The 24859-nt window shown below is 44.3% G+C and overlaps 2 protein-coding genes across 4 annotated transcripts; both read right to left on the reverse strand.

Moving 5' to 3' along the window:
• Window positions 1–268: 268 nt before the first annotated feature.
• On the reverse strand, window positions 269–14921 carry LOC135094485 (mucin-2-like). Of its 3 annotated transcripts, XM_063994632.1 has the most exons (4): window positions 14609–14921; window positions 14364–14502; window positions 7755–10591; window positions 269–3787 (listed from the first exon to the last, which is right to left on the reverse strand). In XM_063994632.1, the coding sequence occupies exons 3-4, from the start codon at window positions 10579–10581 to the stop codon at window positions 687–689; spliced, it is 5928 nt and encodes a 1975-aa protein (XP_063850702.1). In that variant the 5' UTR covers window positions 10582–10591; window positions 14364–14502; window positions 14609–14921; the 3' UTR covers window positions 269–686. The 3 variants fall into 3 exon arrangements, with proteins under 3 accessions (XP_063850702.1, XP_063850684.1, XP_063850691.1); XM_063994614.1 differs by lacking the exon at window positions 269–3787 and having other exon boundaries at window positions 3907–10591; XM_063994621.1 differs by lacking the exons at window positions 269–3787; window positions 14609–14921 and having other exon boundaries at window positions 3907–10591; window positions 14364–14588.
• A 2045-nt stretch (window positions 14922–16966) lies between these two features.
• LOC135094494 (eukaryotic translation initiation factor 3 subunit E-like) lies at window positions 16967–23540 on the reverse strand. The gene is given in 11 exon segments (XM_063994642.1): window positions 16967–17089; window positions 17715–17949; window positions 18420–18655; window positions 19053–19189; window positions 19378–19570; window positions 20865–20987; window positions 21289–21399; window positions 21844–21903; window positions 21905–22012; window positions 23406–23438; window positions 23440–23540. Coding segments are annotated over 11 exon segments (1362 nt in total). The 5' UTR covers window positions 23539–23540; the 3' UTR covers window positions 16967–17062.
• Between the last annotated feature and the right edge of the window lie 1319 nt (window positions 23541–24859).

Consider the following 24859-nt stretch of genomic DNA (forward strand, 5'->3'; position numbering starts at 1 on the left):
ATAAATAAATGAATAAATAAATGAATAAATAAAACAAAAGAGAAAGCTAACTCATCAGCTCTTGAGTAAATAGTTTTATTGTTCATTTGTCGTGACAAACACAGCGATTCCAAGGTAAGCAAGGTCCCCGGGTTTATATATATATATATATATATATATATATATATATATATATATATATATATATATATATATATATATATATATATATATATATATATATATATATATATATATATATATATATATATATATATATATATGTGTGTGTGTGTGTGTGTGTGTGTGTGTGTGTGTGTGTGTGTGTGTGTGTGTGTGTGTGTGTGTGTGCGTGTGTGTGTGTGTGTGTGTGTGTGTGTGTGTGTGTGTGTGTGTGTGTGTGTGTACATCCGGACCTGGATAGATGTATGCCGCTGCAAACCATAGAATGAGTCCTTGTGTAATCCAATGTATCAGACATAAGTCAGGATTGATTGTAAAGCAAGTGCAGCCTGAACCTCTTTAGAGTCATGACAGTGACATCGACGTGGCTGTCCACCTCCACTGCCTCGTGCCGCCCATGCTTCCTGGACAGTCACATACTCCATTTAAAGAACAATTTCCTATCCAGTTTTGTTTTCATTATGAAACACATGCAGAGAATTTGTGACAAAGGGAACAAGCTTTTCTCTTTGGTGGAGGGAAACTCAGAAGCTGCGTGCATTATCCACTTCCTCGAGGCCACTCGGTTGAGAGGCAGAAATGAAAGACTTGGAATGACTGAAAACTTTATCAGTGGAGCTGACTGACGTGGTTACAGACGGCGCCTTTAATCTGTGGTGCACCACACCACTATCACTTTCCTGGCGGCTGTTGCCACCGCCACCAATAGAAGCCACAGAACTGACACTGTTCTGGTGATTGTGGAAAGCCATTCGACGAAGGATGGCAGCCAGCATTGTCTTTGGGCTCCGTCGTAGACGGGAATCAATTTTAGCAGCAAGTGAGAGGCGGGGAGGAAGGTGTGGGCTACTGCTGGAGAGAGGTGCGAATGTCAGCTTCCTCCGTCGACGGCCCAGTAGTGGCACCATCAGTGGCACTGCCACTGCGCTCGTCGTTCCTGCTGCCATCGTGAGTGCCATCCCAAGGGCACACCAACTCTTCTTGAGGCACTCATCCATGTGGCTCTTCTCTGTGGTTGCTCCTGAGGACCCAGAGGATGCAGGGGTGCCAACCGGAGCTATGGGCTCGATTCTCGAAAGAAAATTATCATCCTTGAGCGATGCTGATGATGACGTGACTTCCACCTGATGCGATGAAGGGAAGTCATCTTTCTGGAGTATGGAATGTGGCATAAGGACCTCATTGAGAAGCACAGGTTCATCTCCTCCCTGCCCTGGACTGAAAGAATTAAGGATGACAGGCTCAGTGTTTAGAGACAGCTGAGACGTGGAGACTTGGGCAGAGGAGAGGGACTCGTGGTGGTTGTCCTGCAAATTTAGAATGTGGAGGTGTGGATTGATAGCAAAGATGTAAATCAACGCTAACGTGCGAAGGATCCTTCTAATGTGAGGGTCTTCCATGTCCAGATCGGCGAAGAATGCCTCGAGGTAGGATGGCTGGAGCAGGTCTTGCCATGCAGGCTCTCCGGAGCTGGACCCTAAGGACGTCCATGAACTGAGTCCGGCTTGGTGCTCGCTTTCCATCCCATCAGCGTCAGGTGGTGTGAGGTGCTGTCCTATAGAAGGAAACGAAGTATGGTTCATGAAGTTATTAGCAAGATATGCTGGAAAATCATCAAACTCATTTTTTTCTGTTAGATTGGAGAGATGTGGACGGACGGGCATGGTAGGAGAGCGTAGACTGTGTTGAAGGTTCGTCAAAACCTCAAATAATTCTGGAGATGAAGCAATGGAGGCGTGGAGGGAGACGGAGGAGGGTGTGACATACTTTGAAGGCTGGCGGTGAGAGGGCGTGTGAGACTCATGATACGAAGTCTGCTTAATATTCAATTTATCTGTCCAATCAGGGAAGAACAAACTGCTCTCCTTCAAGTTGTTTGAGTCCTTCAGAAATTGGGCAGATATTACTGGATGGGAGGTGGATACTTGAGGAGGACTTGTGGACTCAGTCGTCACAGAATCATTAGGGAGACCACTGGTCAAAGCATTGATGGGAGCGGTGGTGGTGCTGGTGTCGCCTGGAGCAGTGGAGATGTTGGTGGCAATGGCCGACCCTGGAGAAAAATGTGGGAGTGAATAGGCGTCGTCTGTGGCTGTGGCTGAGGAAAGTGGCCTCTCCTTCATGGCTGCCACAATGTTGTGTTTTGGCGGAAGAAAAATGTCAGAAGTTGTGGGCGGTACTTTGTAATGCGTCCCTGAGGAAGTGTTCTGAGGAGCGCTGGTGAAACTCTCAGGGGAAAAACTATGTCCGAGTAAAATGGGAAGGAGAGGCGGAAGGAGTGGGTTGATCAGTGTCTGGTGGGATACTGGCGTGGCTGAGGGTGGAGGGGAGTGGTCCTTCAGGTGTTGCACGTCGTTCGTCAAAGAAACACTCTCATCTTCGAGAGGCAAAGTCTCTTGATGGCCGAGTGTACTGTTGGAATGTGACAGATCCTGTAGCAGCTCTTCTAGGATGTTGCTAAGCAAGATCGAGTTTTCGAGAAGATTTGAAATTGGAAGTGTGAGGCCAGGGCTTGAGGAACTCTCCCCAGTGGTTGGAGGAGGCACGGAGACTGGTTGCGGTGTGTGGTGGGGACTACTAGGTGGGGACGAGGTAGGAGGACCCGTCGCCAAGGTGAAATTTTGTGGTTCATAAAAGTTTGAGTCTTGAAGTAAAGAGGAGTACTGGGAAACCAGTTGAAAGGAATCCAAACTCGTGGTATTTGTGACGGCGAGAGGTAAGTGTTGCAGTGTTTGTGGCAGCAGTCCAGAATACAGTGGTGCATATTGTTGGATTCCTGAGTGATGGCTTGGGGATGACGGAGACCGGGGAGGATGGTCAGGGATGGTGGTGAAGTAGTGGTAGGTCTCGTGGTAGGAATAATCAAGTGTGTCGTTTGTGGATGATGATAAAGGTGGAATTGATAGGTGGCTTTCAGAGAAAGAGTCATTAACTCCCACGATAAACACGGGATTGTGGAGAAAGTCTGCTTGGTTTAGTGGGTCGCCCAGATGAGGAGGGTCGCTTACGCTTCCATGAGGTGGTGGGTCTTGGGCTGGTTGTTCCATAATCTCCGCTTCCTGCCTGATTGTTGAGGGCATAACTGGGGACTGCGTGACGCCACTATCAAGATGCCAAGGGTGATCATGATCCTGTGGATGAGTCTGAGAGGAGTCTTGCGTCAGTAGCTTCAATTTAAGGACTTCCAGTAGCTCCTTCGTGTTGAGGGAATCATAAACAAGAGGGGTGTGCGTAAGGGCGTCCTTGGTGCCTTGTTGAGTATGGGTGGTGTATGAGAGGCGTGTGGGCAGAGGGCTAGGGCGTGGAGGAAAGATGGATGGAACCAAAGGGAAAGTAAAGGCAGGGTGGGGAAGCGGGCCTGGGGAGCCGCTCTCAGGAGAGATGGAGTGAGGAGAGGTGGAGTGTGTTTTCGGGTATTGGAAAGTGTAGTGAGGGAAGAGCAGTGGTGGCGGGGGTGATGTGGGCTGCAGGTCGGGGATGTTGTTGGAGGCCAGGGCATGGGAAGGCACGCGGCTGCTGGACACCAAAGTGAAGCGGCCGCCCTCTGCACTCCACACCTTCACCAGGACGTGAGGCTCCTGCTCCGGGTGAGTGCCGCTCATGCCTGCTGCCGTGACGCCGGGACCTGCAAGACCCACCAGCCATGTAAGGATGCAAGGCATGATCACATGGGAAACCTTACATTTATACTATTACCTGTTATTATTATTATTATTATTTTTTTTTTCCTGAACACTAGTAGGACTATTTTCTTTTCTGATTATGATTATTTTTTTTCTGTACCAGGGAGATGAATGCTCGTAATAAATCAATAACGGTATTAACGCAATACTCCAGCTTATAATCTTGAGAATTTTAAAAGAAATGCAAATAAAATTCTCACCTTTGAACAGAAATCCGCTGAATGTCATGCATATGAAATCTTTAAAATCCTCCCGTAATTATCTTCGCCTTACTGAAACGTGACTTCAGTGAATTACGAACGAAATTCTGATATTTCATTCATGCATGAAAAAAGCAAAATCTACAGATGTTGTAACACTTCTCCTCCTCTGAAGTGCAAATTTTCCTGTTGCTACTCAGGCTGTGCATTGTGGACAAAGTTACTTGTATAGTTGACTGCTGTGTCTTTTTCTATCACAAGGTCTCTAGAGTTCTGCTCAGTGCAGGTGATCATCCCATGGGATGTGTGTGTGTGTGTGTGTGTGTGTGTGTGTGTGTGTGTGTGTGTGTGTGTGTGTGTGTGTGTGTGTGTGTGTGTGTGTGTGTGCGTGCGTGTGTGTGTGCGCGTTGGCCGCTATACCGTGAGCTGGCACATGCAAAGTTCCCAAAGCATCTTACCTCGTCCCCTTCGCTGGCAAGGCAGATCCCCGTCCGTGTTCTGATGGGCTAGTGAATGTATGTATGTATGTATGATTGTGTCATTTGCCCACGCAAAATGTCAAGGTCCTGGAGATTTGTGGTTCTGAAACTGCTGGAAGATGAAGGATGGATTGAAAACTGGCCGAGGGGAACGGCGGGCTTGAAGTGCCCGGGATGTGGGTCTCGGTAACTCAACACAGAATTATGGGCAGAAGGGTGTCTGTGACTAGGAAGACCCTGATTACTTTGGTAGTCCGGAGGTACCTTGGCACTGGTCATCGCATGGCGCTGGAGACCTTCCCACAAGGTGTTGAGGGTGGGCAGCGCTGCTGGTAAGGGATGAGAGTGGAAGGGTTGACGGCGAGAACTGCCAATCATGTTAGACAACAATGAATTTACGTCTGTCAGGCCCTCCGAAAACAACTTGGAGGTTGATTCGTGGTAAGCAGCGTTTCCGGGCAGTGGGTGCACTGCACTAACCCAAGAATGTTCAGAAGGACTGTCATCTCTGGGGCCGCCAAAGTGCTGGCCGCCGCTGACAGGAATGGCTGAGGCTGACTGGAAGGAAGAATAATTTGGAGAGTGAGAATTTTTTAAGTAGTCCGTTACGTGGGCAAGGAGTTGGAGGCGGGCGAGCTCTCCCTCCTTTATTTTCATTCCCACCGACAGCGGCAGATGGTTATACGTGGGGTTGCCAACACCTCCGAAGTATATAACTGGTGAGATGTCAGTCTTTTGAGGCCATCTGCTAGGGCTACTGGAAGGGGCGTAGAACCTTTGAGACTTATTTTTTCCACCTTTGGGTACAGACTGTTGTAGGAGTGTTGCTGGTGACCTCATCGTGGTCCTGACCTCTGTAAGCCTTGGTGGTGTCTCAGATGATGAAAGCAGTGCCATCAAACCTGATGTCGGCTTTCCTTGGAAATCTAAATTCACTGGATATCGAATACTGAAAACTGAGGCACTTTTCCCTCTGTTGGCATGCGGGTCACTACTGGCGAGGCCACGAGAGGGAACCAACAGATCGATCACGCGAGTCGTGCTGAAACTGTCCGTCAGAGGAGAAGACGGAGGCTTTGAGAGCTGTGTTGGCTGTGCCCCATCACGCTGTTGCCATCCAGCTGAAGCCAGAGGAGGGCAGCAGCTGTCAGGAACAAAGCGTTTGGCACGACGGGCAGAACGGGGAAAAGCGGAATTTCTTACATCCGCAACTGCCTCGGTGAGCAGTCCGGGCAGCAATTTAGCATACGCCTCGACACCAAGGGGGGAAGAAGACGACGGAAACACGGGCTCACGCACCGGCACTTGATCCACCAGGACAGGCCGCCCTTCCACCAGCCCCCACACCCTCACCAACAAGGGCGGGGCGTGGAGGTTATGGGCTGCTGGCGCTTCACTGCTTTCAATTGTTGGACTGGGAATGACGGAAGAGGCAATGTCGTAAGTGTGTAATTTATGAGTTACTTTTTTGTTTTCGTTAGTAGTTGAAGCAAGAGTTGGAAGAGGAGGAGTAGGAGGAGGAGGAGGAAATATAAAAGAAGGAGATATATTAGCATCGACTGAAGGGTGGTATGAGAGGCCAAATGGAGAGGGCGACAAGGGTGGCGACATGGGACCGGTGTACAGAGGAGGAAGGGGAGAGAGGTGATAGGGAGAAGACATGTAATTAGATGAAAAGTTTGTGTGAGAAGGAGGGAGGAAAGAAATGTATGGTGTGTATGGTAGTGGAGAGGGAGAGAGTGGTAGGGGTGTTGAGGGAGGAGGAGGTGGTGGTGGTGGTGGTGTGCTGGAGACTACCGGGGAGGAAGATGTAGTGTTTGTCAGCGTGAAGGAGACAGGACTCGTCACCGGTTCAATACCTCTGTTATTATTACTATTACGGCGATTATTGTTATTATTATTATTATTATTATTATTATTATTATTATTATTATTATTATTGCCGCCTCGTCCACCTCCATTTCCGCCAGCAACATTCACACGAACACTACTGGCTTCATTCCCGTTTGGTGTGGCACTCGACAAGGTGGAGAGGCCGTGTGGTAGAGCAGGAGGCACAGTAGGAGGCGAAACGGGGATATAGGCTGGTATAGGGGTGACGACTGCGTGTGAGTAAGAGGAAGTGGTGGTGGTGGTCTTTTCCGTTACGCTACTGACAGGATGAAGATGGGGAGTCACTGCCGCCTCGTTGGTGATCTGGTTGAGGTAGCTGGAGTATGCAGGCTCGAAGGGGGGGAAGGTGCTCAGATGAGGGGGCGGCAGCATTTCTTTGTGCCCCTGTGGCCTGGGACGACCCAGGAACCCGCCACTTGTCACGGCTGGAGCATAGATGGTCGGTGGACGCCGTGTGACCAGGGGAGTACTGGCAGGGATGGAAGGAGGCACCTCTGTCGAGTGATGGACATCTAGGATCCCGAAACTCTGCAAGATGTAGTCAGAGACGGGGCTGGTGTGCGGGCTGTGGTGGAGAGGCTGTGAGGGTGGCACGTGTGGGGCGTTGTTGGTCTGGTCCTGTATAGCGTCTATTACATCTAGTAAAGAGTCCTGTGGGAGGTACTGCAGCAGGGCGCCGAGTCCATTAGTGGTACCAGTGTCCAGTGAGGTCAACTGTTGAGGGTACTGAGCGGCACCGGCTGCACTGGTTAAAGCTTCACCAAGTGATGGACGTGGTAAAGGTAGTGCTAGTTGGTGGGCCGCCATTGTGTCGTGATGCCCGGTATGGCCGGCACCGCCACCACCACCATCACCTGGCAGCTGATCTGAATGTGAGGGATGGTCACCATCGAATCCGTTTATTGAGTCAGAATAAAAAGGCATAGAGGTTAAGGCAAAAGACTGGAGCAAGTCTGGATGCGGGTGATGAAGAAAGGGAAGGATAGGTGGCCATGGAGGCTGTGGAGGTGTGGCCTTTGAAGGATATTGAGGAGTGGTGACGTCTTGGTAAGAATGTGTCTCAGTCACAATGTCAAAGTCGTCCATGTCTGGTCCAGAAGTGATTGAAGAGGGTGTCTGGAGAGGCAAATGAGGCGTCGGAGTTGGAGCAACAGTGTAAGGCCAAGTGAGGATCTGAAGGTTAGGAAACTGTGGCAGAGAAATACCAAAACTCTGAGGAGGAGGCACGACGCCCGTCATGTTGTGTCCATGCTCATCCCCGGCAGTATCGTAAGCAGCGTAGTACTCACTTAACTCGTCATCGTAAAGGTTGTACTCAAAGTCATAGAAGACGTTACCTTCTTGAGCGGTGGGCGGAGCGTGGAGGTGGTGGTGTGGCATGCTCTGGTAACCTCCCGCGGGGATCCCAGGATGTGGGGCCCCTGGTGACGCAAAGACCGGTGTGTGGGTGTGGTGTAAAGGAGGCAGCTTGGTGGATGGTGCCAGTGGATGAGTGGCGCCGGAGGGGGATGCGTACCAGTAAGGAGTGGACGGGAGGCTATTAGTTGCTGTAGTTGCTGAAGTGGAAGACTGAAAAGTTAAATCAGGATTTACAGCTGGACTGGTTTGAGCAGTAGCATTAGTGGTGGTGGTGGTGGTGGTGGTGGCTACTGGTGTTGATGTAGGTCGCGACAAAGACGATATACCACTAAAAGAATTCACAGCACCCTGTTTTTCGGGCCGCACCTCTACTCCTTGATTCGTGACGCCTGACACATTCCTCTTCACCACAAATCCTCCCGCCAGAAATCCTGCGGGTGGACGGGAGCTCACACTCGGACGCTGCGTCATTTGTGGAGAGGAAGAAGTTTTTTTCACCATGACTGTTTCCTCCTCACCCGTCATGTCCTTGAGGACCTGCTGGAGAACTTGACTGTCTCCAGGAGGGATCGTGACCGCACCTGGTAATGGGTGTGACGAAGGTTGAGTGATTTGTGTCTGTGGGCCTTCTTTCTTTGTGTTTTGCATCTCTGTTTGAGCGCTGGCATGCAACACGGCAAGGGAAGCAGGTGTTGGTGTGGCAGCCTCAGGAGTCTCGGTCAGCCTGATGGGAGGGCGAGGCGTTGACCCGTGTGAGAATGCGTTCCATTGCGTCTTGATTCTAAATGGATAGTTGTTGACAAGTGAGGCGGCAGAGGATTTTAATGGAGGCAGCTTGGAGGAGGAAGTGGCCGGGGAGAGTGTTGTATCTTCCTGCACGGCGCCGTGTGGTCTGGGAGTGAAGGTGACGAGGAGGTCGCCACTGTGGGCTGTGGTGGAAGGCTGCTTGACAATAATCGGTTCATAACTCGGCCGCCACGTTATGATAGAGGGGCGCAGACTTCCAGGTCTCGCATGAGGCCTAACTTGGTATTTTGATCCTGGAGGCTGGCTTAATTTTAACGAAACTGGTGCAGGAGGAGTGGAGGGGAAGGATGAGGCTACAGAGAATGAACCTGGTTCAGAAGTGGCTGCCGTGTGGCTGCTATTGGCCTGGGAGAGTTTGGTGTAAGGGGGGAACCAGGTTACAATTCCCTGTGCATAGGAGACCGGTGGCGTGGTGCTGGGAAGAGTGAACACCTGAGGCAGGGGAAACCACGTGACTGCAGGGACGAGGGCTGGGGACTGTGTGGCTTGGGAAGCTGGCCTGATTGGGGGTAATGTGGATGCAACTGCTGGTGGGGTAGTAGTTGGTGGAAGGGGTCTGGCTGGTGGTGGTGGTGGAGGGAGTCTGGTTGGTGGTAGTGGAGGAGTGGTTGGTGGTGGACGTTGTCTGGGTGGCGGTGTTGGTGGTGGAAGTCTGGTTGGTGGTGGTGAAGGTCTGATTGGTGATGGACGGGGTCTGGGTGGTGGAGGGAGTCTGGTTGATGGTGGTGGAGGTCTAGCTGATGGTGATGAGCGTCTGGTTGGTGGTGGACGGGGTCTGGGCGGTGGTGGTGGTGGTTTGGTTAGTGATGGTGGAGGGGCTCTGGTTGGTGGTGCTGGAGGGACTTTGGTTGGTGGTGGTGGTGGTGGTGGTGGTGGAAAGAATCTGGTTGGTGGTGGAGGAGGGATAGTGGTTGGTGGAGGAGGGGTCCTGGTTGTTGGTGGTGGAGAAGGAGGTCTGGTTGGTAGTGGAGGAGGGGCCCTGGTTGTTGATGGTGGAGGGGCCCTGGTTAGTGGTGGAGGGGCCCTGGTTGGTAGTGGTGGAGGGGCCCTGGTTGGTGGTGGAGGAGAGGCCCTGGTTGGTGGTGGAGGAGAGGCCCTGGTTGGTGGTGGAGGAGAGGCTCTGGTTGGTGGTGGAGGGGCCCTGGTTGGTGGAGAGAGCGTGATGGACAGAGGCAACGTAATCGAAGGGCTTGACGACACGTATGAGGGTCTGGCTGGGGAGGAGGAAGGCCTGACGGAGAAAAATGGCCTAGGTGACGATGGGCGCCCTACACCGATAACCACTGAGGGCAGACTAACAGCGAAAGAGGAAGGCTTCATGGTGTAGAGAATGGACATGTGAGGCGGCCTGACGGGTGGAGGTGTTTTCGTCACCTCGTTATCTGAAACAGTGCTCCAGGTGTACAGTGTTGGCGTCGCTGTAGTTGTGGGCGGCGGCCGCTTGCTGCTGCTAGATCCAATACTGGCAGGTGTCCTCATGCCTGAATTACTGAAGACGCTGTGAGTGGCTTGAGGAGAGGGTAAGTGAGTCTGGTCGACAATACCCATGTTATCCCAACTTTGGTGAGGCATATCGGGGCGAGAGTAGTTGGTCAGTCCTATCAGCGAGGAGGGACGCGGAGGAGGCGTGGACTTCGTCATCGCAGCAGGTGTTGGTGTTGCAGCCACTGGTTTGAGATTGCCTGGCTTTTTGCCTGCCAGTTTGCTGTTGGCAATTTTCTGTCTTATGCTCTCCATATTAGGGGGCACCCATGTGAATGAGGAGGACGGGGATGAAGAGTCATTAGAAAAGGTCAAGCTGTTGAAGGGCACGAAGGGTCTTGACCTGCCCAGGAGGATGTCATCCACATGGTCGCTCTTAGTCTGCCATCCGGGTGCTTCCTTGGTGATGTTCATAAGACTGGCCTCAGCTCTACCTGACAGTGCGAAGAGATTGGCAGGGACAGGACGAACCTCCAGTAGAAGAAGCACAGCAACAGCGAGGTGCCTCGACACCATTGTGCCGCCCCTGCAATGAATGACTGAGCAGTATATTCCATGTTGCAATACGAAAATCGTGATTCAAACAGTAATATTCGTACAGAGTTCCATGACAAGGCGACTCAACAACAAGGTTATTGTCGCGAGCATGCAATGTGGCTACTTTTCTTTTGAAATAAATTTCAAAATTGGGGATATATTCATAGAACAGATACGCGGATCTCCTTAACCCTTTCACCACGATATAGAACAACTGGCACCACCAAAAGCTCTATACAAAAGTCTTTAAAAGCACCAGCAATAAAGGAGGGGTTTCAAGAATATATGTTTTAGTTTCTAGCCAGTGCAATATTAAGAAGTGGCGGCTGGAGAGTGTCTCAGGGCGATTTATGATTATGGAAGGATGAGGCAAACACTAGTATTGAAATGGTTGAAGGGTCATTCAACCAGCAAGTGGAGAAACAGTTATGAGACAAGACAGTCACCACTAGAAGAAATCCCCCTTCTCTTCCATCGAATACCCATGCGTCATCTTGTGCCTCTGATAAAGAGTACTAACAGTCTAGCACAGCCCACGGCAGCCCCGCACACTGGAGGCGCGTGACCATTGTTGTGTGGACCCACGCCGCTGGAGGGACGACCAGGAGGAATAACTGTCTTCAGTCTACCTGCCTGGACTCTCACTCCTCTCCCCTCCACCGCCGATTCAGCTTTCATCACCATCACCGCGCTTGCTATCACCAGTTAAGTATGCATTAACACCATCACCACAACTATGTCAAGTTAAGCACCGCCATCTTGGGATATGGGTCGTGTCAGTCAACCACCTTGTCGCCCACTTACCGTGTGGCTGTCTGTCCCCCTGTGTGTGTGTGTGTGTGTGTGTAAAACGTCGTTCACTCATGTGGTAACGAGAGTGCGTGTGTGTTGTTCACTCACGCGTGCTGTGTGTGTGTGTGTGTGTGTGTGTGTGTGTGTGTGAACTTCGTTCAAAGTAACATGAGTGTTTTACATAAACTATATATGTTTTTGGTTTAGTATTCGTTACGTAGTTTGGAAGAAAGGGGAGGAGGAAGAGAACAATGGAATTTTACGCATGTTCTGATGGAGAATTGCATGAACGTCTCTTGTGTAATAGAAATTAAACAGAGTCACACCGGTGTTGCTCAGCGGTTTGATATCCAGCGCCGTTATAGTAACAGGACAGCGATGCCTTCCACCGACTGACGCTCGATCGCCAGTTGTTGCACTTCCTACAGGAAAAGCTTTAAGGCTGGCTTGAGACGGATTGGTGGTGGGTGTAAATAATTGAGGGGCATTCAGAGCGCAAGATCCAAGGTCAGACACAATCCCATGGACATATATATCAGATTACTGTATCTTTACGCTGTTGTTGGTGCCATGAGGTAAACAAAACATTAATATTTAAATATTTGTTAAACTGAACTACTCGTGTCCTGTCAAAGAAAACACAGAATGTGTGAAATGAGCACATTATCTACGGAGAAAGAATGGTGATATCAAACTCATGCTACACTGTTTTGACCAAGAACAGTAATACTGCGGAAGTAAATAATGAGCTCACAGCCGACACTTTGCTATCACACACACACACACACACACACACACACACACTGTTCATCACACGCCTCGCACCTCCCTGACCACCACCACCGCGGCACACACCCCATCTTCGTCACGCTCCACATTACCACGCTCCACTCCACCACATGGAACGTTGCCTCTACACCAGGGGAAGGGGAGACAGCGAAACACACACACACACACACACACACACACACACACACACACATGCACGCACACACACTTGATGCTCGTGAAGAAAAAAATTGGCACCCCTGCTGCGAAAAAAAAAAAAAAAAATACAAATACCAACCATGGAGTATTATTGTCTTTGATAAGTAGTGTGTTTTTCTTTTCTTTTATCATTGTCAGCTTGTAGGAGAGAGAGAGAGAGAGAGAGAGAGAGAGAGAGAGAGAGAGAGAGAGAGAGAGAGAGAGAGAGAGAGAGAGAGAGAGAGAGAGAGAGAGATACCTAATAGTGCTACCTATAGGAGACAATAACACTTGATAATTGGTAGTTGTAGTGTTCCGCAGCAGTGGTGCCAGCTCTCTTCACACAGATCAGCAAAGCAACAGTTCCCACGTAAGATGTTGTTTAGATTTCGATCATCTCTGATTCCAGCAAAAGTAGGCGAGAACCTCAAATTGTGCAGATGATCAAGGGCGATTCAGCGGCACCGTGACAACCTTGGTCTGTTTGACGGCGTGGGTCCATCTCTCTCTCTCTCTCTCTCTCTCTCTCTCTCTCTCTCTCTCTCTCTCAGAAGTCACAGTACAAGTGTTACGTTACAATTTTATTTATTTTTTTTATTTTTTATTATTTTTTTTTCAGACCCAAAAAGTTCTCTCTCTCTCTCTCTCTCTCTCTCTCTCTCTCTCTCTCTCTCTCTCTCTCTCTCTCTCTCTCTCTCTCCAAGATACTATAAACCAAGAAAAACCGGAAAATTTGTCTGTCAATCGCCAAGAAATGGTGTGAGAAAATGAGTGAACAGTTTTTTTCTCTTACACAGCGGACTGACTAACACATGTCACGCCTCAAATTAAGATGACACGATCACTGGCCGTTTTAAAATTTCACAGAAATCTTATTGAGGAACGCAAATAGCAAAAATAAGAAAGGTGCGTCGCCGCTGAGGGCAATAATAGCGGTAATGGATTTTTTTTTTTATTTCCGGCGCCCCAATCGAGAGAGAGAGAGAGAGAGAGAGAGAGAGAGAGAGAGAGAGAGAGAGAGAGAGAGAATATTCCCTTGAGGCCACTGGTGATCGCACTGATGATTACTAATGAGTAATGACATGCAACATAACTATACATGATCATGAAGCGCAATCTTGCAGCAGATGTCAAAGATGACCTTTCTTAACAAATTTGATAATTGGTGAATTTCTGGCGTTTGCTCCTTATACATAGCGATATTTTGTTCTCTCTCTCTCTCTCTCTCTCTCTCTCTCTCTCTCTCTCTCTCTCTCTCTCTCTCTCTCTCTCTCTCTCTCTCTCTCTCTCTCTCTCTCTCTCTCTCCTCAGTCTTCCTTGACACCATCTGCTGAACTCTGCTGCCGCCACGTGCAGTGTTTAGTAACTTTTAAGAATGTCTCAACTGAACACGTGACCCTAACAGATCACAATGGATTTTTTTTTTTCAGATGAATGAAATTATCTGTTTCACTGTAACAACAACAACAACAAGAACAACAACAACAACAACAACAACAACAACTATAGAAAAAAATCGTGCTAGAGTGAGGCAAATTTATAATAGCATCGCATTAGAACAACTTTTAATCGTTTGACATAAACAAAACAAAGACAACCGAAAAATGAAACTTAAAAATAATGATAATAATAATAATAATAATAATAATAATAATAATAATAATAATAACTAAGTAATGAAATAAATATATGAATGGATGTTTCCTCCCTCTTTGCCCGTCAGTAATGTTGTTGATACCAAAACTTTTATAACTTAAAACTAGTGAGTCAATGGACCATATTCTGAATCACTTCTGCGCCGCACTTCCACTACTTCCAAGAGGCTCTAGTTAAAGAAGTTACATTGTTTTAAGGATTTTTTTTTTTTTTTAATGCTTCTGGTGACAAATTTACAAGATTTCTACATTATGAACTGGAAAAACGCTCTTGAGAACTTGTGGCCTTTGGAAATAGTCGTGATGAGAGAGCAAAGTGTTTCTGAATACTTTGAGCCAATGACTTACCTTCTTGTGGCAGTGAGACGTGGTATGGCTTCAGGCTTCTCTGCGCATGTTGGGGCGCACCCAGAGAAGCGAGCACAGCAGAGTATAAAGCTTTTTTTTTTGTAAATTTCCCAGATGAACTGCACGAATCAAATAGTTCCTGGAAAGTTTATTGAGTTTCTTTGACACGTATACCTAAAAGTGTCTTCACTTTAACTGCACAATATACAGAAAAAGAGAGAGAAGGGGGGGGAACCAAAACTCACTGAAATTATTGTCCAGTGGCGCCAAGACGAGACCTATTGTATGACTCTCCTGCATGACGCTCCGGCGCTGAATGAACCACACGCAGGGAGGGACCGGCCTTTCTCTTCCCTATACACACACACACACACACACACACTTCAGTGGGATTGGAACTGAATGAGTCAACTTTCTACAGCGAAATTGACTTTTCTGCTCTTTCCACTCATAACCAGGGCAGGCAGTAGCAGCTTCGACCTTCAAAAGCTCACCATGACGGGAGTGGGAGTTTTGTGCTTGGGTGCGTACTCTCTCTCTCTCTCTCTCTCTCTCTCTCTCTCTCTCTCTCTCTCTCTCTCGTGAACGATTTACAATCTTTCTTTTCTTTCAGTCATTGCATGCTTTCAGGTCAAAATGAACCATAAAGAAAAGGCTTATTTTGGGCGGAAAAAAATTCTAACAGGTAGAATACGTTTTGTACTATATACCTTTTTTTTAGTAAATGTCTAAGAAAACCTTACTAAAGTCAAGAAATGGAGAAGGCATGGCACTCAAAGACTGATGGTAAATACTGCTACAATTAACTGAAGATGCCTGTCAGGTAAAGATGGGTTGCAAAACTACCGGAGTGCTAGAATATGCATGTATGGGGTGACATAAGAGGTTTAAAGACGAGAGAACAGACTTGACCTACTTGAATGGGGATCCTTTTGAGTAATGCACTAGGACAATCTTCTGTGAATAAACAGTTTCGAATAACTAAAGATCTAGGAAAAAGAAGGAAGTGTTGGGTTATATTCTAATAATTAAATAATCAGACTTCTTCATATCATTTAACTCGCAAGTTCTTGTTAAAGACGCTGTTTCGTTTGAGTAACTTCCCAGAGGACGTTGCTTGTGGAACAGCCTCCGATCATAAGTGTCGACGTGACTTCATCAACCAATCACGTCTGTGGTGTGGCTCCACCAATTCCATGTAGTATGGAAAACTGTATGTTAGCTGAACTTACCGTTTGAAACATATGCAAGAGGCGGTGCATGTGCTTATGTAAAATGAACACTGACTTTTCTTTTTTTTTTTCTTTTCTTTTTTTATGGGGGCGGAAGCAGTCAAGTTACCAGATGACTTATGTTCTAACAGTCTGAGAGATTTATTACATCATTTTGCTTTCAGCACATGAAATTTCTTCAAAATGATACAAAATAACAGTAACTGATTCGAATGTTAGCTTTACTATCAAGACAAGCATGCGTGTCATTGGAAGAGTGAAACAAAAATTCTATAACTTTTTTTTTCTTTTTTTTTGGTCTCATGATGATGATCATTGCCCTAATGGCCCCCCACCCGTAAGAGGTAGCTGTGAAAACTTAAGAGAACTAAGCAATATAGGGAATTGTTGCCTATTTTGACAATAAAGGGACTTTCTCACAACAAACACACCAACACATGACTTTCTGTGGGAGGCTTACCCCCAAATGATGGACATTCAACCAACTCTCCACCGGTCCACTGGCGACAGCCTACCTTTACAAGCAATCAAGCCACAACTCTCTTAATGCAAACTGCAAATTTCTCTGTTCTTGTCATTATTTTATCCTACTGTATGTATGAGTCTCACCCTCGCGCCTAATAAAAAAAAAAAGTAATGATATAATAAAATAGATATAATAAATAAATAAATAAACGGTCCAACAGACCATGGTCAGTTAATTTCCTCTTCACTCTTTCATTCTTTCCTGGCTAGTAACAAGCTACTTTTTTCTATATTTGAAGAGTTTAAATGTATCCAGCTTTTTATTTATTTTTTTTTTTTTCACTACTATATTAATGAAATTTAGTACATGGTCAGCTGTTGAATAATACTGGAATTCTGCTTGTGTATTCAACTTGTCTGAATCAAGCATTGCACTTAGCATACTCGTGAACACTTCCATGATGAAGGGGGAAAAAAGTTCCTTAGCTTACATTATTTTAAGTCTCGGGTGTTTCCTTGCGAGTGAGTTGTGACATTTCCAAGCTCTCGTGCTGAGCAAGTTTGCATTTTTGTGCGGCATGCTACAACTTCCTCCTCCCCTCCTCCACAAAAAAATAGCATCACCTGCTTTGCCTCATGCAATGTTTACTCTGCGTACTTCAAAAGTTCACTGATTGTGTTGGGGTCTTCATTTTGCCTGTTATTAATGAATAATTTTCTAGAGTTCTACTGTTTGGTTGACATTAGCAATCCCAGCTTCTTCATTCTGCAATGCATACCTCTCAGTTCTATCAAAGTCAAGTATTTTCAGTTTAACAGAACTGTCAATAATGAGCAATATATCCAAATCAGAAGTTATTTCTAAGAAAAATTGTGATTAATTAGGGTATTCTTTAATACAATATGTTTACTTTCCAGCTCTTTATTTCATACCTTGTCATTATATAAACTGTAGGTCTTGGATATGGTAGCTGAAGGAGTCTGGCCGTATAAATGTAAATATTAACTTGCAACAGCCCAGCTTGGACCCTGGAATACAATAAAAGTATTATGAATGTTTCAACAAATCTTAAAATGTAAGAGGCCCAATTTCCACGTCAAATTATCATCTATAAAGCACTGTTCTTCTCTAAGTGTCTTTGGTATCTGTTTACAATTTCTGGTCTCATGTAGCAAACTTGGTTTCACAATAAAGAAACTATTTTTACCTGTATACACGTCTCCATGTAGGTAACACCTGACCTCATTATCAAGATGTCACTGGATGGATGGATCTGCCTCTGATGTAGGCAGTGAAACCTCTCCTCCTCCCCTATCACTCCCTATTCATCCTTCTATCCCATTCTTATCCCCATCCTCTATTTCATACTCTCCTCCACTACTCCATCACCATCTCATGACTCACTACTACAATTCTATATATTTGTATAACATCCTCCAGAGAATGAATGAAAGGAGAGAGAGAGAGAGAGAGAGAGAGAGAGAGAGAGAGAGAGAGAGAGAGAGAGAGAGAGAGAGAGAGAGAGAGAGAGAGAGAGAGAGAGAGAGAGAGAGAGAGAGAGAGAGAGAGAGAGAGAGAGAGAGAGAGAGAGAGAGAGAGAGAGAGAGAGAGAGAGAGAGAGAGAGATATACTTAAGTACCTGCCAGCACTCACCTCACTGTATCTCGCTGTTGCCTTCTTCTCAACATTGATGGCAAGCATCTGTGTGCGGAAGCTGAGAGTCTTAGTTTTCTCAATAAGTTGCTGGTATGGAGAGACAGCCTGAGTTCCCATCACCACATGGCCCTGCTGGGAGTCTATCTTTGCATCAAGTTTGGCTTGTCTAATCAGGTTGACTATCCAGCGTTCAGCTTCCTTTGGGCTCATGTTGAGCTTATCAGCCAGCATGCTGTAATGGAACACTGGCATGTGATACTACTTCTTGGAAATATTTTTTTTATAAGAGATCAACACAAGATCAACATAGTAAGTGGATTAATGATGATCCTACTAACAGGAATAAAACAAAAGCTGTTTATGTAAGGAACACAAATGCCAGTCTATGATGGAAGTAATAATAAATAAAAAAACTGGTTATGACATCCTACAGTGACAAGATCACTATAAAGCCTCTGAAAAATGTAAGTGACTATGTAACATCATTCCTTACTAAAAATTCTTTTTATCTTCTTAAGAACTGTTTTCAATAATCCATCTGTTGCAACTGAGTGAAGGGGAAGAGAGAACATAACAGCCAATTATCCACAAGCTTGTTTCCATACCATTCCATGATTCTACAATGATTTCAGACATCCTACTCATCTGTTTGTAGATGTATATCAGTGATGAATAAGCTCCATCCCACCCTCAATCACTCACTTTATACTGATGCACTGGTGGATTCTGCAGAAAAGCTCAAAGATCATGAGTCGAGCATTTTCAATGAAGTCATTCTGACAAGCCACTAAAAAGAAGTCATTTTCCAATACAGCAGCACACTGCTGTAGTTTCTCTTGGGCTGCATCAAAGTCAAAGTCAACATAAAGGTGAGCCAGGAACTCTGTGATGGGGTCCTTGTAGGTGTAGCTCTCCTGCTGGATCACTTTCACCAAGTCCTGGAAGAAGAAAGCCCTGTGTGAACTGTTCAATTCCTGACGGACAGAATGTTTAGGAATAGATATGGACTTGTGCAGATTGGTATCACCAGCATATGATTGGGTAAGACAATGAGTCTGATAGAGATGAGATCACTGATGAATAAAAGAACATAATCCTCTGGAAAACTAATATCAACAGACTTGAGAGAACAGTGACTGCCTACCACAGCAGCAACAAAATGGTCAGAAAGGAAACATCAAATAAAGTTAGAGAGGAGTCAGTCCTATTAATCCACCTTCATTTAGGTATTTCCCACAGCTCATTCTGCTAAGTGTAGCAAGCATGTTCAAAAGATAAGGATGACTATATTAATATCATGCCTTTCCATAAATTAATTAAAAAATTGAGACTAACCTTCATGGCTGCCCTCCTGCTGTTCTTGTTGATGACCACAGCAGTTGCCAAGTATCGCAGTACATGGGGACACATGGTCTGTATTGCATTGAGATATGGCTGCTGATACAAGAACATTTCGATGATCAGTTCCCGGCCTAGAGATAAGGAAAAACCATTAATTTTGTTAGTGTAATAATAATACTGATTAGTCAAGAATAACACCAGAAAAATTTAACTCTGGAATTTGTACTATATTTGATGGACTTCTTTTAGCTGCTAAAAGCTTTTAAAACAAGGTCAGACTAATTATTGATAATTCCATGGCACTACATCAATTTACTACCTTTGGGATGATTGAAGAATACAAAGAGTGACCAGTGGATGAGCCAAGTGCGTTGCTGAAGTGCCTGGAGGGGCGAGGTGGTCATGTTGCTCTCAATGAACTCTTTGAGGCGATTCAGATCTTCAAGGGCATTCTCCCAATTTTGAGTCAGGATCTCTGAAGCAAGCTTTCCCCACAAGCCATTCAGGAAGTTCTGGTGAAAACAAAAATTATCCATGACTGAACACACTTAGTCGAAGAATTTATTTCTAAAATCTAGTTGTGGTTAAAAGGTTTAAAGGGTGCCATACTCATGGAATATAGGAGATGGGCTGGTCATTTTTGGGAAAGAAAATGATCCACTTATAACAAGACCAGAATAAATTCCAAAAAAAAACTGAAGAGGTCATGACATCACATCCCTAGGCTCTTTTTTTCATGCAGAACTTTTCCAGTCTAAATTCTTCCCACTGCTCTTTTGCATCTATATATTTCTGCACTAGAGACTTTCAAAGAACTGAGATGCAGCTATAACATCTCAAAATCACAGCATGGCAGCGCAGTGGTTAGCGTGCCTGACTCACACACAGGAGGCCCTGGGTCAGGTCAAAAGTCAAAAGTCTTTGTAGTGTAGCCCCTGTTTACCTAGCAGTGATTAGATACCTGGTGTAAGTCAGAAGTTGTGATCCGATGATAGGTAGGGGAAACAAACTCTGAATAAAAAAAATATGAGGTGGCCTGAACAACCTGGGCCTAGTCTACTAGGTTGACAGGTGCCATCTGGCAGCCACAGTAACAAATCGTAAGATATTTCCTTAGGGTTAAATGTATATTTAAGATGTAGTATGTATGTTAGTATATAAGTCTGTAACATTTGGCTTTTGAGCTGTAAGACTGCAAGATTAATAAACCAAATATTATTATTATTATTATTATTATTATTATTATTAAAATCTGGTGTGTAATAGGCTGGTGTTGTAAGTGCCAATGTGTCATTATTTTGAATTTTGTTTTAGAGTATATTAACACAGCATATTTTACTTGAATTCCATTAAAGTGCATTTACATTTTTAGTGCTAATTTTGTACTTCCTTTAAACATAGTAAAGAAGTGGTAAGTCACAAGATGTTTCACAAAGATGTGTTTGGTTCTGCCTTCAATGTAAACAATTCTATTTTAACAGGAACTCATACTTTAAAATCCCCTACAATGATGTGAAACTGAAATGGGCAGTAAGCTTACAGAGATAAAACTCCCACTCCAATATTAAATGCAGTGCATGTGAGGTAAGTTACTTCCCACACATCTAAATCACAAGCTGATGGAAGTGTTGAATCATTAGGTAAATGAAAAAGAGGCTGGCTTAACACACACACACACACACACACACACACACACACACACACACACACACACACACACACACACACACACACACACACACACACACCAGAGATTTGTATAGACAAACCAACAGGTATTCTACTTAGTGGGATAAAGTGCAGTACCTTGTCGCTGATTGGCACCAAGCCACGGTGGAGGTACAGGTAATCCGCAGCACCAGAATAGTTGCCACACTCATACTGGAACTTGGCGAAGGAGTAAAGGGTGTCCAGCATTTCTGGCCGGAACTGAGAACAGAAAATGCATAAATGATATTTCATAACCTGTGGATATTTCTAACTGACTTTACCTCAAATGAAATCCGAGCTGATCTGACATTACAGATCATCCAAAGATGACATAATAACATAAAGTATCCATCACAGAAAATAACTTGACATCAACTTACATGGCCTATACAGTAACAAAACTCACACAACAGAATCTATGTTGCTGCTCCTCTTAATCCTAGCTTTTCACAAATCATTAGTGCATATTAAAGATTTATTTAGTCATAACTCTGCAACCTGAGATGAGATGGTGACTTACATCGTGGTTGTCTATGAGGAACTGCATCAGGGTGCGGTGGTCCCGAGAATTCTGCAGCTGCTTCTGAACCTCATTGTCACTGAAGATCTTGAAGATAGGCTCTGTCTCTGTCTGGGGGTGGAATGATTCACTGTTACTTTGCATACCTAAAAATTTAATTGGTATAATAAGAGAGAGAGAGAGAGAGAGAGAGCAGAGAGAGAGAGAGAGAGAGAGAGGAGAGAGAGAGAGAGAGAGAGAGAGAGAGAGAGAGAGAGAGAGAGAGAGAGAGAGAGAGAGAGAGAGAGAGAGAGAGGAGAGCAGAGAGAGAGAGAGAGAGAGAGAGAGAGAGAGAGAGAGAGATCTGAAGCTTTGAAGGCCAATGCTGAAAATCTTGGCCACATGACAGTATCAGAATTGGCAGTTCTACAGTCAAGTTCTACAGTCAATGTGTAAACTATTATCAATTTACCTATTTATTTTCCCAACTGCTCAGCTTGTTGGCAATTATACATTCAATATATCATAAATACTAAGGATACATAATAGCTAAAATGTTATTTCTTGTCAGCTTACCTGCAGGCGCTTAAGTTCAGAAACAACCCGTGACCTCCGCTCGGGCAGTTCAGCAGGCACCACCTGGGTCTGGGTAGAGGGACTTGTGGATGTCCATGGCAAAGTCTACCATGTTGGTGCTTGACAGAAGCTCCAGCTTGGCACGCTGCAGGTCAGTCTCATCATAGATCTGACGGAGAGATTCTCAAATCAAACTTAGGCGCATACAATTACAGTTTGGTCACAACCAAAGAAAAGCTAAAAGTACATATGTTTTATAATAACCAACAGTTTTTCTGCAGTCATGTCATGATTTTGCAAAACCAACATTGATGTTAGAAAACTAAATAAATAATGACAATGCAAAAAAATAAAATAAATAAATAAATAAATAAATAAATAAATAAATAAATAAATAAATAAATAAATAAACACATATGCATTAATTTTGAAAGTTTAACATGAATGGTACTTGGAAAGGCAGCACATACATTGGAATAGGTAAGGTTCCAGTATTTGTAGGATACAACACATCAAAAATACAAAGGCTATCATAAGCTGGTTCCCACCTCTTAGATTCTTCAGTTATGAATGCACTTAATTAACAGACAGTGTGTGTGTGTGTGTGTGTGTGTGTGTGTGTGTGTGTGTGTGTGTGTGTGTGGTGTGTGTGTGTGTGTGTGTGTGTGTCCTGTGGGCATATCTAATCATACACAATTATTCAGTGGTTTCTATTCTAGATAAGTAATTACTACTGAGAATATTGAAAAAAAAAAATATATAAATAAATAAACAAATATATAATACAGAAAGCTGAGTTATCTTATGTGTGGCTCACCGACACTAATGTTACTTGCTAAATAAAAAAAAAAAATAAATAAAAAATGGTGTTGATGGAAGTTGTGAGGCGGCCCATCACGCAGCCGTTTAGCATTCACAGGTCCATGCAATGTGATGATGTTTTGTGTAATTTTAGGTTTGTTAGTAATAAACTACATACAATTTCTTGGCTGTGTAAATTTTATTGTTTTTAAATCTTTTGTAATTTTATTTTTCAATTAATACATTTTAATCTTAATTTTCTTTTAACCTTGTTATTTTATGTCTTTATGTTAATAATGAATTGCAAACAACTTCTTGGATGCGTTAATTTTATTGTTTTAAAGTTTTAGTTATCTTTTGTTCCAAGATCTGGTCCGAGTTTATCCAATATTGTGGTTCGAGTTGTCAATGGTCCGTTGGGGATGAACCCTCCCTAGCTGGCATTGCCACCACATTGCACCACACACATTCTGGATTCGCCACTCCCACCACAAACATGCACCGGGGACACACACACACACACACCACCACCCTTGCTTCACAACCTACTGGCTGATATGCACCACCGATATGCGGGTATTCAAAAGTTCTATGGGTATTATGGAAGACGTGGAGATCTAGAAAATCCACCTTATTGCTTTATTCCCAGGCGGTGATGGTGGTGGTGAGAGCAGCCAGACCAGCCCGTGCCCACCCCCCCCTTCCACTCTACTACGACCACAACCTTATTTCATGAATCCAGTGACGATAAGTGTACTTACTCCTTTGACGGATAAGAATTCCATCAAGGGGAAAGACCAAGTGGCGGTCCAGGAAGGGTCCCAGTTTGGACGTGAGGTCGTAATCCGCCATGTTTACACGGACAGCGAGGACTAACAGAGACCGCCGGACCATAATTGTTAATGCCGATATCAAGTTTGTGATATTTGTACATTTAAGGTTTCTTTATTTACAATACGCAAAATTTTCAGATTAAAAAATCTACTACAAAATTCACGTATTTTCAAACTTTGGGAGCTGAGGTAATAAGTAAAATATGTGTATGTAGAATTATAAAAAAAAAAAAAAAATCAGTATTTATAGTACATCAACACTTCAAATTCTAAAAAAAAAAAAATATATATATATATATATATATATATATATATATATATATATATATATATATATATATATATATATATATATATATATATATATATATATATATATATACTTCAAATTAATGTATTATCAAACTATCAATACAATAGTTTATATATTTTTTTTTCGAATAAATAACAGCGTCCCATACAAGTCACATCACACGGAAAGGTGCTTACGCTAATAATAGATATACCTTGTTTTGTTAGAATTATAGGCAGGATAATGTGATACTAAGGCATTACTAGAAAAAAATACAAGATGAGGAAGTTGTAGCTTGCGAAAACCTTTGAAATCGACTTCAGATGTATGTCAGAATTTTTCTTCCTCGTTGTTTGGAGAGAGAGGAAAATAACATGAAATAAAGTATAAGCTGTTTAGCTATGTTATTTATTTATTTATTTTTATTTATTTACTTTTTTTTACGAGTAGTGTTACTCGTAACTTGTGACTACGATGTCACCAGTGTGTTAGCACACACACACACTCTCTCTCTCTCTCTCTCCTCTCTCTCTCTCTCTCTCCTCCTTTTATTTTCTCCGTGCAAGAGTGTCATCATGCTGCCATGGCACAGTCAACTCAGTTAACAAAACCCTGTCAAATTGCTCTTGCACTTGCCTCCTTATACGCCTTTAGTTCTAATCAATAACTTTGATCCCTCCTGAACTTCAAAAAGCTTTACACCAACCTTATTTAAAGTTTCAATTTCTTTCTTTTGCCTAAGTACTTTTCAATGTTAATTGCTAAAATACTATTTTTTCCTTTCTCATTATAAAGTGTTCAGCTTGTAGCCAAAAGGTTGCAGATTCAATCTTGGACACATTGGTTTCTTGAGGAGAAAGGCAGTGTTGTATGGTCTTAGCTATACACCTGTGGGGATTCTGCAGTTAAGTCTTTGATCTTTACCAACTTTTCCTTCAGTTTGATGTATGTCCCATCAACCTCTCGGTCAAGAATCTCTTAAAACTAGTGCATTCATGATCATGTCAGAGCCACACATGTACTCATCCTGTCAACAAGCCTTGCACTGCTTGTGAAACATACATTCAGCTAACTTACCAATCTTACCAGT

The sequence above is a fragment of the Scylla paramamosain genome, chromosome 3 (assembly GCF_035594125.1).
Source record: "Scylla paramamosain isolate STU-SP2022 chromosome 3, ASM3559412v1, whole genome shotgun sequence".
Classification (NCBI taxonomy): Eukaryota; Metazoa; Arthropoda; class Malacostraca; order Decapoda; family Portunidae; genus Scylla; species Scylla paramamosain.